Source organism: Schistocerca gregaria, chromosome 2, assembly GCF_023897955.1.
Source record: "Schistocerca gregaria isolate iqSchGreg1 chromosome 2, iqSchGreg1.2, whole genome shotgun sequence".
In the NCBI taxonomy this organism is placed as follows: Eukaryota; Metazoa; Arthropoda; class Insecta; order Orthoptera; family Acrididae; genus Schistocerca; species Schistocerca gregaria.
In genome coordinates this window covers 356811186-356826820 of record NC_064921.1, presented here as the reverse complement: position 1 = coordinate 356826820, position 15635 = coordinate 356811186, and the positions used below count along the sequence as shown (strand labels likewise).

Sequence of the window (15635 nt, the reverse complement as noted above, 5' to 3'; positions counted from 1 at the left end):
TTCATTACCGTCACTCAACGGGTTGCTCGTGTGCCACTACGGCTGGACCGCAAAAGCTGACGACACATCAACTTATTCCGTCAGAGGCCAATGACGTGGGTGAGTAACTATTTGTAACGTCACACCAGGTGACACATTTGCATAGCGTATAACTCTCCAGTTCAGTATCGAACAACATACATTTGAACAACCATACTAACCATAGAGATAGTCTTTTAACGGATTACGAAACTAAGTTCTCAATCACGTTCCATTCCCAGACTACTTCACAACGCATACGTAGTCGCATAGGAGCAATAATTTCACTACTGGACACACCAAATTTCAGTTAAGTCATCCTGAGTAATTATAATAAATAAAGATGAGAGTGTGTCTTAAAGCACGTTGCAAAATAAATGTCTCTTGTCAGTGGTGCATAATACTTATTGTCTGTAATGGGATGGGAATCAGAAGTATATGATTAAATTTGATATTATTCATTTAATGTGCCATAATTTTTGGGGCCTACCACAAATGGTTCAAATTGTTCAAATGGCTCTGAGCACTATGGGACTAACTTCTTTGGTCATCAGACCCCTAGAACTTAGAACTACTTAAACATAACTAACCTAAGGACATCACACAACACCCAGCCATCACGAGGCAGAGAAAACTACCACAAATCACCGCAGACATAATAACGGTTTTCAGATCACTGCGATGAGGGATATGTACATAATTTAATCCTGACGTTAAATGTAGAACCCTTGTGTTAATATCTTGGCAATCGAATTAGTATTTTAACACCTCAAATAACGAGAGACTTTCATAAACAATCACATCAGCAAACCAGTAACAATTATAAGCAAATACACTCCTGGAAATTGAAATAAGAACACCGTGAATTCATTGTCCCAGGAAGGGGAAACTTTATTGACACATTCCTGGGGTCAGATACATCACATGATCACACTGGCAGAACCACAGGCACATAGACACAGGCAACAGAGCATGCACAATGTCGGCACTAGTACAGTGTATATCCACCTTTCGCACCAATGCAGGCTGCTATTCTCCCATGGAGACGATCGTAGAGATGCTGGATGTAGTCCTGTGGAACGGCTTGCCATGCCATTTCCACCTGGCGCCTCAGTTGGACCAGCGTTCGTGCTGGACGTGCAGACCACGTGAGACGACGCTTCATCCAGTCCCAAACATGCTCAATGGGAGACAGATCCGGAGATCTTGCTGGCCAGGGTAGTTGACTTACACCTTCTAGAGCACGTTGGGTGGCACGGGATACATGCGGACGTACATTGTCCTGTTGGAACAGCAAGTTCCCTTGCCGGTCTAGGAATGGTAGAACGATGGATTCGATGACGGTTTGGATGTACCGTGCACTATTCAGTATCCCCTCGACGATCACCAGAAGTGTACGGCCAGTGTAGGAGATCGCTCCCCACACCATGATGCCGGGTGTAGGCCCTGTGTGCCTCGGTCGTATGCAGTCCTGATTGTGGCGCTCACCTGCACGGCGCCAAACACGCATACGACCATCATTGGCACCAAGGCAGAAGTGACTCATCGCTGAAGACGACACGTCTCCATTCGTCCCTCCATTCACGACTGTCGCGACACCACTGGAGGCGGGCTGCACGATGTTGGGGCGTGAGCGGAAGACGGCCTAACGGTGTGCGGGACCGTAGTCCAGCTTCATGGAGACGGTTGCGAATGGTCCTCGCCGATACCCCAGGAGCAACAGTGTCCCTAATTTGCTGTGAAGTGGCGGTGCGGTCCCCTACGGCACTGCGTAGGATTCTACGGTCTTGGCGTGTATCCGTGCGTCGCTGCGGTCCGGTCCCAGGTCGACGGGCACGTGCACCTTCCGCCGACCACTGGCGACAACATCGATGTACTGTGGAGACCTCACGCCCCACGTGTTGAGCAATTCGGCGGTACGTCCACCCGGCCTCCCTCATGCCCACTATACGCCCTCGCTCAAAGTCCGTCAACTGCACATACGGTTCACGTCCACGCTGTCGCGGCATGCTACCAGTGTTGAAGACTGCGGTGGAGCTCCGTATGCCACGGCAAACGACTGACACTGACGGCGGCGGTGCACAAATGCTGCGCAGCTAGCGCCATTCGACGGCCAACACCGCGGTTCCTGGTGTGTCCGCTGTGCCGTGCGTGTGATCATTGCTTGTACAGCCCTCTCGCAGTGTCCGGAGTAAGTATGGTGGGTCTGACACACCGGTGTCAATGTGTTCTTTTTTCCATTTCCAGGAGTGTATTTAAGAAATTTAATTTTTGGTGTAATAATTAGTACAGATCTATTAAAACACGACGGGTGAATTTCATACTTCCAGTTATACTAGAAAGAGCAAGGAGAGCTATCAATAACTTTTCCAGACACATGAGTAGCTATACCCCAAGTCGAGAACGGCTACTTAGAAGCGCCCCTACACCAGATGATTGTCAAGGCTAATAGTGATCTTTTCGTTGAGAACTCGCTCTGCGCCGTCCAGAGGGGGTGCCAACTGAAAGCCTTTTTCAACGGCCGTTCTCGCACCTTGTGTGAGATGGAGATATACTCTGGTACCTTGGTCACGATATAGTTGATAACAAGCAGATTTGGGCAGTCTCTTGTTTTTTTTCTTTTTTCCCTTGAGTCGATAAAACTTCGAGCACAGCTTAGCTCCCCTTCACTTGCTGCCTCCCTCACGTCGGGATGATCGTGGTATATACCAGTCGCCCTCTGTAGGACAAGGAGATAGACCGTCAGGCCAACTGTCTTAGCATAGGGCGCCCGTTTTTGCTGTTTTTGACAGATGTTATTCGCAAGTGTTGGCAAGCTGATGAAATCAAGTATTGCTTGTCGCGTTAAGCCTTGTCGAACGGGACATTAACCTTGACGACCCAAGCCACGGCGTTATTCGTAATCCACTGCCGCGGACGCTTCTGCGACGCCGGATGCCACTGAGTTTCGTCAACAGCTCGCAGGAAAGCCAAATAGGAATGTACGAGTATGTCGGGTATTCAGTTCTCCACAGTTCTCATTCCTGCTAAGCTCTCTTGCTCTTGTAACGTTTTCTTCATACTTCGGTGCTGGGTTGCTACGCATTAAAATTTTTCCTTCAAGTTAATAGCAGGTTAGTGTTAGAAACCGTGACAATTGTTTTCGTTACCTTATGTGCGACAGTGTCGGACCGTATCCAGATGTTAAGCAGAATCATATGAGCCAATGCCTTTCCTGTACAGTGGACGGTGCTAATATTTTATTAGTGATTTACGTTCTCTGTATTTCTCCTCGCTTTAAACAATACAACTGTGTTGTTTTCCCATGTGTCTATCTGGTTATGTTTGTTGAACCCGCCAACATGATGCTCCCTTATTTTCTGCCGAGTAGTTAATCCAGCCGCTATCATATATTAGAACGAATTACCATACTTACAAGAAGGAAATGTTACAGATTGTACAACTCCAGCAGTTTGGCAGATACTATAACTGCCAGCTTACCGAGACCATAGGGAATCATAGCGTCAGTCTTTCAAACTGATTACCAGTTCAACATTATGGGCATTATTAGTCAAAGACACAGTCTCTACTTGTCATGGTCTTGCTATAGACATTTAAATAAATTACTCTTCCTTAAATATGCTACTGTCAACGTCTCTACAGGTACTGTATCTACGAGGTGTAAGAGAAAAATAATGAGATCGATCTTTTTGTCTACCAAAGTCTTAATTTTTTCAAGCAACAAAGTAATTCTCTTCGGCAGCTACTCATCTTCGCTGACGTTGTTCTCACTCTTGTATTTTTTTTAATTTTTTATTTTTTTTTAATCTATCAGTATTCCGAGTGGTTTGATGCAGCCTGCCACGAATTCCCCACCCGTGCCAACCTCTTCATCTTAGATTAGTACTTCCAACCTACATCCTCAATTATTAGCTGGATGTATTCCAATCTTTGTCTTCCCCTACAGTTTTCGCCCTCTAAAGCTCCTTCTAGTATAATGGAAGTCACTCCCCAATGTCTTAACAGATGTCCTATCATCCTGTCCCTACCTTGTCATTGTTTTCCACATATTCCTTTCTTCTACGATTCTGCGCAGAACCTGCTCATTCCTTACCTTATAAGTCTATCTAATTTTCAACGTTCCTCTGTAGCACGACGCCTCAAATGTTTCGATTCTTTTCTGTTCCGTTTTCCACGTTTCACCACCATACAATGCTGTGCTCGAGACGTACATTCCCAGAAATTCCTTCCTCCACTTACGGCCTATGTTTGATACTAGTAGACTACTCTTTGACACAAATGCCCTTATTGCCAACGCTAGTCTGCTTTTGATGTCCTCCTTGCTCCGTCCGTCACTGGATATTTTGCTGCCTGGGTAGTAGAATTCAAATGTTAACTTTATCTACTTCGGGACCATCAATCCTGATGTTAAGTTTCTCACTGTTCTCATTTCTGCTACCACTCATTTCTTTCTTCTTTCTTCGATTTACTCTCAATACCTATCCTCTTATCATAATACTGTTCAATCCATTCAGCAGATCATGTAATTCTTCTGCATTTTCACTCAGGATAGCAATGCCATCAGCGATTCGTATCATTGATATCCTTTCAACATGAATTTAATGCCACTCCTGAACCTTTCTTTTATTTTTGTTTGCTTCTTCGATGTACAGATTGAACATTAGGGGCGAAAGACTACATTCCTGTATTACACTCTTTTTAACCCGACCACTTCGTTCTTGGTCGTCCACTTTTAGTTCTTATAAATATTGTGTATTACCCGTCTCTCCCTATAGCTTCCCCGATTTTTCTCAGAATTTCAAACATCCTGAACCATTTTACGTTTTCGAACACCTTTTCCAGGCCAACAGATTCTATGAACGACCTTGATTTCTCTTTAATCTTGCTTGCACTATCAACTACAACGTCATAACTGCTTCCCTGGTGTCTTTGCCTTTCACAAAGCCAAGATGATCTTCATCTAACACATCCTCAATTTTCTTTTCCATTCTGCTGTATATTATACAGCAACTTGGATGCACGAGCTTTTAAGCTGGCTGCGCGATATTTCTCATTCTTGGCAGCTCATTTGTGTCGATGATATTTTTCCGAATGTCAGATGGTATGCCGCCAGACTCACACATTCTACACACCAACGTGAATAATAATTTTGTTGCCATTTCCCCAATTATTTTAGAAACTCTGATGAAGTGTTATACAACCCTTCCGCCTTATTTGCTCTTAAGTCCTCCAAAGCTCTTACAAATTCGGATTCTAATACTGGATTCCCCATCTCTTCTAAATCGACTCCTCTTTCTTCTTCAATCATATCAGACAAACCTTCCCCATCACAGAGACCTTTAATGTACTCTTTCTTCTCACTCTTGATGTTACTGCCCTTGCTTTCAGTTTTACCGAATATTATTTTGACTTTCCTGTGTGCTTAGACAGTCCCTTCGCCAATCATTTCTTTTTCGATTTCTTCGCATTTTTATGCAGCCATTTCATCTTAGCGTCCCTACACCCCCTATTTATTTCATTTCTCAGCGACTTGGGATTCTGTATTCCTGAATTTCCTTCATTCATCGATCAACTGAAGTATTTCTTCTGTTACCCATGGTATCTTCATGGTATCTTCGCAGTTACCTTCTTTGTACCTATGGTTTTCATTCTAACTTCTCTGTAGGCCCTTTTTAGAGAGGTCCATTCGTTTTCAACTGTACTGCCTATTGAGCAATTCCTTACTGCTGTATTTATAGCCTTGGAGAACTTAGGATTTCCGTATCCCAGTTATTTGCGTATTGATTCTTCCTGACTATTCGCTTGAACTTCAGTCTACTGTTCATCACTTCTAAATTGTGATATGAATCTATCTCTGCTCCTGGGTATGCCGTACAATCCAGTGTCTGACTTCGGAATCTCTGTATGACCATGATGTTATCTAACTGAAATCTTCCTCTATCACCCGGCTTTTTCGTAGTATACCTCCTACTCTCGTGATTCTTGAATAGAGTATCTGCTATTACTAGCTGAAATTTATTACAAAACTCAATTAGTCTAGTTGCTCTTTCATTTCTTTATCGAAGCCCATATTTTCCTGTAACTGTTTCTGCTACGCCTTCTCCCACAACTGCATTCCAGTCCCCCATTACTATTAGATTTTCAACTCCCTTTACGTACTGTGGCACCTTTTTGATATCTTCATAAACTTCCTTTATTTCTTGATCTTCAGTTTGTCACTTGGGCATGAGTACCTGAACTATCGTTGTCGGTATTGGTTCGCTGTCGATTCTGATATTGTTCACAGTATCACACTCTCTGCCCTACCTTCCTATTCATAACGAATCCTACTCCCATTATATCATTTTCTGCTGCTGTTGTCATTACCCAATACTCGTTTGACTATAAATCATTGTCTTCTTTCCATTTCACATCAATGACCTTCACTATATCTAGATTGAGCCTTTGCGTTTCGCTATTCAGATTTTCTAGCTTCCCTGCAACGCTAAAGCTTCTGACGTTCCACACCCCGGCTGGAGAACGTTATCCTTTCATTGGTTAGTGAATCTAATCTTATGATCATTTCCTACTTGGCATTTCCCACCCGGATATCCGAACGGGGGACTATTTCTGAATTTTTTGCCAGTGGAGAAATCATCATGACACTTTTTCAGTAACAGGTCATATGACCTGTGTATAGACGTTATGTGTTTAATGCTGTTGTTTCCACTGCCTTCTGTGTCCTCATGCCGTTGATCAGTGCTGACTCTTCCGCCTTCAGGGGCAGTTTCCACCCCAAGGGCAAGAGAGTGCCCGGTACCTCTGTCCACTGCTCTGGTCTCTTTGACAAGGTTCGACAGAATGAGGGTGAGCCGGCCGCGGTGGGCGAGCGGTTCTAGGCGCTTCAGTCTGGAACCGCGCGACTGCTACGGTCGCAGGTTCGAATACTGCCTCGGGCATGGATGTGTGTGATGTCCTTAGGTTAGTTACGGTTAAGTAGTTCTAAGTTCTAGGGGACTGATGACCTCCAATGTTAAATCCCATAGTGCTCAGAGCCATTTGATCCATTTTTGAGAATGAGGGTGACTACTTACGACGAAAGTCTTCGGCTGCCTAGCTGATTATTAATCAAATTTGAAGAGCTGGCGGGCTTCGAAGCCAGGACTGATCACGTTTGACTACTAATCAAAGACGCTGCCCCTAGACCATGGGTGTAGCACTGAAAAGCTTCAACTGGAAGGGCCTTTAACATGTCGGTCATACTCTCTTTAATGTTCTCCATAGTCCCAAAATGGCGTCCTTATAAGACATTTTTCAATTTTGGGAAAAGTAAAAAGTCACTCTGACTCAGACCAGGTGAACAGGGTGGCTGTGGAACACCAAGAGTGTCTTTGGAGGTCAAAAATACCGTGGTGGAAGTGGTAGTGTGACATGAGGCGTTGTCACGATGCAGCATCTACTTGTCTGCAACGTCTGGTCCCATGCGATTCATTATTTTTCTGAGATTTTCAAGGATCTTAGTAACACTCATGGTTGATAGTTTGTCCCGAAGGAACAAATTCTTTATGCATGATATCCCTTTTTTCCAAAAAGTAAATCAGCCTTGTTTTGAGCTTTTTCGATCAAACAGACGTCTCAGCGTGCCACTTCTCACTTTGCCGCTTTGTCTGAGGACCGTACTGCATAATGCAGGATTCGTCACCTGTGTGATCACATGACTGAATCATTCGTAGTCATCGGCAATCCTCCCGAGATCAACACACACGTTTCTTCGTTTGTCCTTCTGTTCAATTGTGAGGTGTCTCAGCATCATTGTCGCATGTGCAGTTTCTCGTTCAAAATTTAATGTACAGCGAAAATTTTCAAGTTCACCAGGTTATCCGCCACCCTTACTTTTTAGCGCCTGTCTGATCTCACAAGAGCACACACGTGTTCTATGTTTTTGTCGATTTTTGAAGTTGAAGTTTTCCCTGCGCGATGTACGTCTGCAATATGTTTTCGGATTTCCAAAAATCGTTTTTTTCCTACGGAATACTTGTGATAAGGAATATTCACCACAGACCTTCAAAGGTCTTCAAAGGTCACACTCGCGGATTCCACTCTTTAAGACAAAACTTTATTGAATAACGTTCCAACTTAACTGATGGCGCTCTCAAAAATCACCTGATGGCCGTAGTGAGCCGAAACTGAGCATATGCAGGGGATGAACTCACCGGTCTATACAAACAGAACAACACAGCATTGGCAGACCGTTCACAGTGCTGCCAGTCTCGTTACTTTTCTCACACAACTCGTATACCGAATGACACTTCTCAGCCATTGATCATGTGCTATAGAGAAAATAAATAATCGCTCTCAGCAACATTATTAATACAACTAATTCTCACAAAATTCGAAATAGCCAGAATTCAGAATGAAATTTCTACAAGAAACTATCAATTGAAGTAAGCGGCAAAGATTTACAAATCTATTCTGTTGTGGCTGTCAGTGGCTGCAACATTGTTCCTTTTGTTGGCTCATGCCTTTTCGTCCACTGTTAGCATTATATGCGGCAATTTACTAACGAACCCAGAGCTGGTGTGAGTGACACTTCTCATATGATTTTTCCTCCCGTTAATAATGGCTGCTACCAAGCCTTAATCCATAAGAGGGGAGACAGAACAGATGCCAACGATTACCGAGGCATATCTCCCCTTCGAGTCGCCTAAAAAATTATACTGAATAAGACAGAAGGCAAAGAAGAGCACACAACTGGCGAGCACCAAGAAGAGTTAAAAAAAAGTAGATAGTGTCCAGACCAAATTTTTAACTTTAAAACAATCCTCAGGTTCAGAACAACGCGGAAACTCTATAGAGTCATTACATGGTTTGATTCCAAAAAAAGCCTTTAACTCTGAAGACATAAAGTGTTTTTAACACTGGGAGAAGCAAATATCATCAAAACAGCAAGACAGTTAGTCGAACAGACACTCAGAGACACAACTTCATAAGTTAAATTTCTAGGAGAAGTTTCTGAAACCTCCAGAACTAATACCTGTGTTCCGCAGGGCGATGTTCTCTTCAGTCTGCTCTTAGATCAAGTCATGAGAGAGTGGGATAAAGACTTACAAGAGAAAAACGTCGAAGGAAAGTATGAACGATAAGGAAGAGGAAGATTCGAGACAGAGTGTCTCGCTTTGCGGACAATATTGCAACAATTTCGAAGGACAAAACAGACGCGAAGATAATGAGAGAAGTACTTCACAAAACTGAACCAAAAACCGTATAGTAAATGTCGTAGTAAAAAACTGAACACATTTAGTTTAAGTAGTGTGTAAGCTTAGGGAATCATGACCTTAGCAGTTAAGTGACATAAGGTTCCACACACATTAAAAAAAAGCACAACAAAGGAAAATATATACAAACACAACATGGAATTAACAAAAGAAATGATAGATTTAAGTATCTGGGAGATCTGATATAATCAAATCGATTAGATAACACCACAATTAAGGAAAGGTAAATGAAACTGGAATTAGCATAAAAACTCACCCAAAACCCATATAATAAAAGATCACTATCGTTCCGAGCAGAAGTTAAACACTGTGCAACAGTAATTAAACAGAAATTATTATACAGATGTCACTGCCTTACATTGAATGAAAGAAGAGGACAAGAAAAAGGAACGGAAACTACTAGGAAAAAATCTAAAAACTCAAAGCAAAAATAACAAGTGAACAAATGCGAGAAATGAACATTTATACAGAAACATAGAGACCATTTCATAGACAGCTGAAAAGAGGAGATCAATGTTTCACAAAATGAATGGAAACAAGCTAACAAAGAAAATTTTGTAATTTCAGTTCTAAATTTAAAAAATACACGGGTTGCCTACAAGAGACAAGAAGAAATTCAAAAATCATAACATCACAGAAGACTCCATATAGAACAGGCCAATTTCCTATCCAACAACAAAAACAGCCAACGAATATAGAAGTTTTGGTAAGATAAGAGGCAAAAGAGTCTTACGTTCTAAACGGTCAAATTCTGAAAAAAAAGAAAGACTACTGCCTGAAGCGCCCACTCTTTGCCGTTGTGGGGTGTAGAATTTTCACAGATGATTTACACGTAATATGAGGGCTGTTCGGAAAGTGAGGTCTAATCGGTAACGAAATGGAAACCACAGTGAAATACAAAAATATTTTATTCACTGCAGTTGACCATACCATCCAGCTACCTGTCTAAATAGACATTTTCTTGGTGTTGTACAAACTTTCCAGTACCCTCGTCACAGAAAACAGCCACTTATGCTTTCCGCCAATTCCCTATGCTGGTCTTCCTTTCGTTGTTTGCGCTAAAATGTTGTCTTCATCCAGAGCTTAATGTGAGCAGAGATGAACATCGGAGAGTGCCAATTATGGGCTTTATTGTGGGTGATCAAAAACTTCCCATCGAAAACACTGCAGGAGTGTCTTCATTGCACCTGCTGAAAGTGGCTTAAAATTGTCTCGAAGAAAGAAACGCATGACATTAATGTTATGTGGGCTGCATAGCTTCTGGCGAAATCTCTCACCATATCCACATACTCGGCGGGAGACACTGTTGTTTTAGGCATTTCTACGTGATCACTTTGCGGTCTTAACTGAAAAGAGTGACGTGAAGCGATCGACAGGCACACTAAAGACACCGCACAACACAGCTGTGCAAAGTTCCATCCGATTTTCATAGAAATTTCAATTTCGCGCCAAATCGGACATTATTTTCCGAATGCGCCTCATACATGACGTTGATCGAAAATACAATCTCAACTGAAACAGATGTACACATTTGATAGATGCATTTGTGATTCGAAATATTAATTAATTATATTTTTGCAGATGGCAAGTATTCCATTGCATCTGTTAATGTCTCATGTGATGTAATTGCTAAACACACTTCCGATCTTCACCGACAAGTGCGGAGAAGTGTATTACTTACGTAATATCCTTACAAGTCCTGTTCGTGTGCTCTCATATGATAAGAGTCTGAAACTGACTCCTTTTTTAAAATTTAAGTATCGCCGAAGTTAAAGCCTACCCATGTCTTTATAAGGATCACATCTGTAAAGTAACTCCACAAAGCAGTCAACAAATGATTCACAGAACATGATTATCGTCCTGGAACGAGACACGATAAAATTCTCGTCGAGTAACATGGTATGCAGTAGTGCATCAATTTCTCAAATCTTACACAAAACATGTACTTGTGAAAGTGCATTTATAACGTATGAGATCGAGTAATTGGATTGGACCATTTTACAGCTGACGAATATAATCCATTGTCAGTGATCTCAGCTTGGTTCTTAGTTTTAAAAACTAGCAATAGTGAAGTTAAAAAAATTTCACCTGTGATAGTCAATACTATTATCCCTTTCACTGTTCTGAAGAAATAAGAAAAACAAGGATTGAAGAAATATTTGCAAAGACAGCGAGAAATGTCTGCTTGGACATACGTGAAGATACTAGGCAAGTTTGCTGGCTATGCTGATGTATTTGACAATGAACAGCACACGCTCAAAACGTTGGAAGTGTCAGTATTGGTCAGAATAGCGTTCTGTGTAGTTATGAATGCATTATGTCGGAACTCAGTAAATTTTAACGCGGGCAAATCGTTGGTGTTCGTATGGTGAACGCTCCCGTATCCAAGTTACCAAAATTTTGGTGTTTCAAGAAGCAGCGCATGTGGGGAGAGCGGGAAAACATCGTCCGCCAAGCGACAATGTACAAGAGAATATGTGTTGAGTGATCGTGACGGATGGTCACTGAAGAGGATTGACGAAAAACGCGAGGACGGCAGTTGCAACAGTCGTTGCAGATCTGTACGTCACAGTCGAAAACCATGTCAGCACCAATATGGAACGTAGGGAACTGCATAAGCGAGGACCTGAAGGGAGACCTGGAATTCTTAAACCACAAACCGGTGATGCAAATGTCATTAAAGGGAAAACATTATATATAAGCTACAAAATTCAGACTACGGAGCAACGAAGGAAAGTAATTTGGTCAAGACAGTTACGTTTCACACTGTTCCCAACTTCTGGACGAGTTTGCATCACAGTATCGAAACATAGCGGGGTTTCGGTGACGATTTAGGCAGCCATATAGTGGTATTTGACAGGCCCCATTGTTACTCTGCAATGTCGCATGAATGTCAAGGATGATTTAACTATTTGGCAGACCAAGTCCACCCTATGGTACAATGTTTGTTCCTCTATGGTGATACTGTGTATTCCAAGGTGACTGGGCCCCTGTTCCCACAACTCTCATCGCCCAGGACTAGTGTTGGTAACATTAGGGTGAATTGTCGAATCTCCCTAGCCTCCACAGCCATCAGATCTCAATACTATTGGGATTTTGTGGTCTACTTAGCAGAGAACGATGTGTGTTCGCTGTCCACTTCCATCACTGTTTCCTGAACTTGCACCTGTTTTGTGGCAAGAATGGTATGAGATTCCCTTAAAAACATACTGGACCTGTATTTATGCATCCCGAGACGACTGTAAGCTGTTTTGATTGCCAACGTGTTTCGTATAACGTATCAGGGATGGTAATGTGTTGTGGTTTTCATTCTCCCATACTTCTTCTGCTCTCTTATCTAGCATAGCGTTATTCTCGTTCTGTGTTCCCACAGGAATTCCCGAGTACGGAGTGCTGCCCTTCGACCCGTTCTTCGCCAAAGAGGTGGTGCAGAAGCGCGGCGGTCCCGGGGCCAGCTACAAGCTGCGGCTCAGGAATGTGTACGAGCGGGGATGGACGCGCTCCAACGTCACCAAGTTCAGGTAGCACTGCAGCAGGCCGCACACAGGCAGCGCGATAGCCGTTGTCGACGTGCAAAAGAAACCCTTCCACCTCATGTAAATCACACAGGCATTCGTTGGTCGAATATCTGAAAACATACTGCGTGAAAAACGTATATCGATAATGCAGCGTACTTGCTGTAACACTAAAACATGACGAAGGAACGGGGTCCAAATCGGCCTCATGATACCCTCACATAAATTTTAGCAATGCTGCACAATCACTTCAGGGGACTTCCTCAAAATGGTCTCAGCATATTTCTTGCTCCAGTGTCATTCAGCTGAGCGTTTTTTGTATCTAATAACCAATGTGTTAATGAGGTGCTCAGTTCTATTTTTCTTTTCTGCTTTGCTACAGAAAAAGTGGCGAATGGACGGTTAAAGGGAATAAACATTTCTGTAGTCCTCTACACCGGTTAAGCAATAAAATGTCCTATAGTTTGCGTGTGAGACCATTCTTAACTTGATAATAGTTGAAGTATACACTTCACCGCCTCTCGTAAGAAGATTATTGCAGTCAATTGGACGTTAATGTCTATGACCCGAGAGAGGCTGATGACTCTGGACGAACGTATATAACGGAGTGACTTTAATTCCTGTGAGGAGTCCAGCCATCACTAACGACACCATGAGCAGCAGCAGAGCACTCAGACCAGGCAGACTGAACCACCGTCTACCGTAACAATCTAGGCACTCCGTCTCGTTTCTGTTACCACAACGATAGCAGCGCCCCTAGCGGCGAGCAAGCAACACTTCTGAATACAATATCGGATGAGCGCTAATACTAAGTTTTAAGTCGGCCGGTGTGGCTGAGTGGTTCTAGGCGCTACACTCTGGCTGCTTCTTTTCTCACCACTTGGGGCGCTGGTGTCGCTCCACCTGTCAAAAGTAACTGCTTTTGCACTGTAGAGTGTCGTCACTGTAAGTATTAGATTGTGGACTGAACTCTGGGCAGAAGTTTTCCTTATAGCCAGCGGGTAAGACGGCGGTTTCACGGCACACAGCACTCTTGTTGCAGGAAGATAAGAGCGGAAGATTTCGCAGTCGCTAAAAAGGTGAGAAGCAGATAACACAAGAAGCTGCCACGTCATGGACATAGTACGTACTATGTAACGAAATAATAACCAACCATCTGCATGAAAGAAATTTAGTTTCTTTTTACAACAAGAGAATAGAACCTTTCGAAATGTATGTTACAGAAGAATGCTGGAGATTAGATGGGTAGATCACGTAACTAATAAGGAGGTACTGAATATGTGGTATCGATAGCTACAATGCCACAACGTAGGTGCGCTCTGCTAGGTTGGCACTGCGACAGACACCGACGACAGCGCACTCTATCCGGAGCGGGAGAGCTCTACGAGCTCCGTTCCAGATTCTCCTCATTCCATCAAGAGCAGAAGGCCTGGAAACATCGCTTCAACCTCATCTTCCTATTGAGACTATGTATCTACTTACGACGGGAATACGGTTTCGCACCTACGGGCTCTTCAGTGTAAAGTTACGTATCTCATTGACTAATAATTAAAAGGACTTTCACGTAAAAAGCTGTACTGAGAATCTTACCTCACCTGCTCCTACTCACTTCTCACATTCGGCCTACCAATTCCGTTTACAGGAGCAGACCCAAGCGCCGCCTTGCAGGTGGGATACAAAAGAATGGAATTGTGGGGGGGGGGGGGGGGGGGGGGGAGGGTGGAGGAATTTGTGGCAAAACTTGATTAGAAGAAGGGATCAGTTGGTAGGACATGTTTTGAGGCATCAAGGAGAAGGAGGAGGAGATTAGAGTCTCGTCGACAACGAGGTCCTTAGAGACGGAGCACAAGTTCAGATTAGTAGAGGATTGGGAAGGAAATCGGCAGTGCCCTTTCGGGAAAACTATCCCGGCATTTGTCTGAAACGATTTTGGGAAATCACGGAAAGCCTAAGTCACGATTACCGGAGACGGGTTTGAACTGTCGTCGTCTCGAATGCGAGTCGAGTGTGCTAACCACTGCGCCATCCTGCTCCGTGGCATCAAGGCGTCCCCAAGTTAGTATTGGAGGGCAGCGTGGAGTGAGTTTGTGACATCTGAAAAATGAAGAAACAAATGTTTGGTACAGGTCTACGTCATTTAACGCCTTCGACAACCATATTAAGTGTTAAAGAAAGCGGTAAATGGTCATTAACTTAGAGGAAGAAAAGTATAAAATACAAATCGTAGCAGTGTTTGCGGCCTATGTTAATAGCTTAAATATGTAAACTTCATCAGAATGTAGAAATTGAGGCCTGTATGTAACAAAACCAAAACTAACGTCTAAGTAAGCGTTAGTGCAGAAACTATTGTGCGGTCCTGCCCACACGTCTCGTACAGAGTGCCTAAACGATGCTGCGTTCTCGGAATGCTATACAACAATTCAAGCAAATCACTTTAATAGTTTTTATTACAATAAAGCAGACTGGCAATACCTAACTCGGTATTACAAGAACGAGTGGCACGCGATGGACGACATGCAAACATTCAGTGTCTTTGTCTATATACTATGTCCATACAAGCAATGGCTATGGATCACTAATAACTGCTATCGCTGTGCTCTCCTAGTGCCGGTCTAGTGTTGTGCGGCCAAGGGTGGCGGGAGTGGCGCTTATATTCTCTTCTTGCACAGGCCGTTCCTGCCGCGGTGCGGTCCTGGGCAGCGGGCTATTGGCTGACGTCGTCTCGCAGCCTTCTCTGCTCTGGTGTTCGTCACCTTCGTGCCGGCGCTTGTTGATACGTCGAAACGACCATTGCTGAGTTAACGGCCCAGACATATTTTTTAAATTCCTTTCCTTACCAACAATGAAC

The 15635-nt window shown here is 43.3% G+C and overlaps 1 protein-coding gene across 1 annotated transcript in view; it reads left to right on the top strand.

The window, feature by feature from the left end:
- The window catches only part of LOC126337055 (circadian clock-controlled protein daywake), a 60878-nt gene that overhangs the window by 25435 nt on the left and 19808 nt on the right, over window positions 1-15635 (top strand). Inside the window, exon 3 of the mRNA XM_050001382.1 lies at window positions 12646-12793. Coding sequence (XP_049857339.1) covers window positions 12646-12793 — 148 coding nt within the window. The remainder of the gene's footprint in view (window positions 1-12645; window positions 12794-15635) is intronic.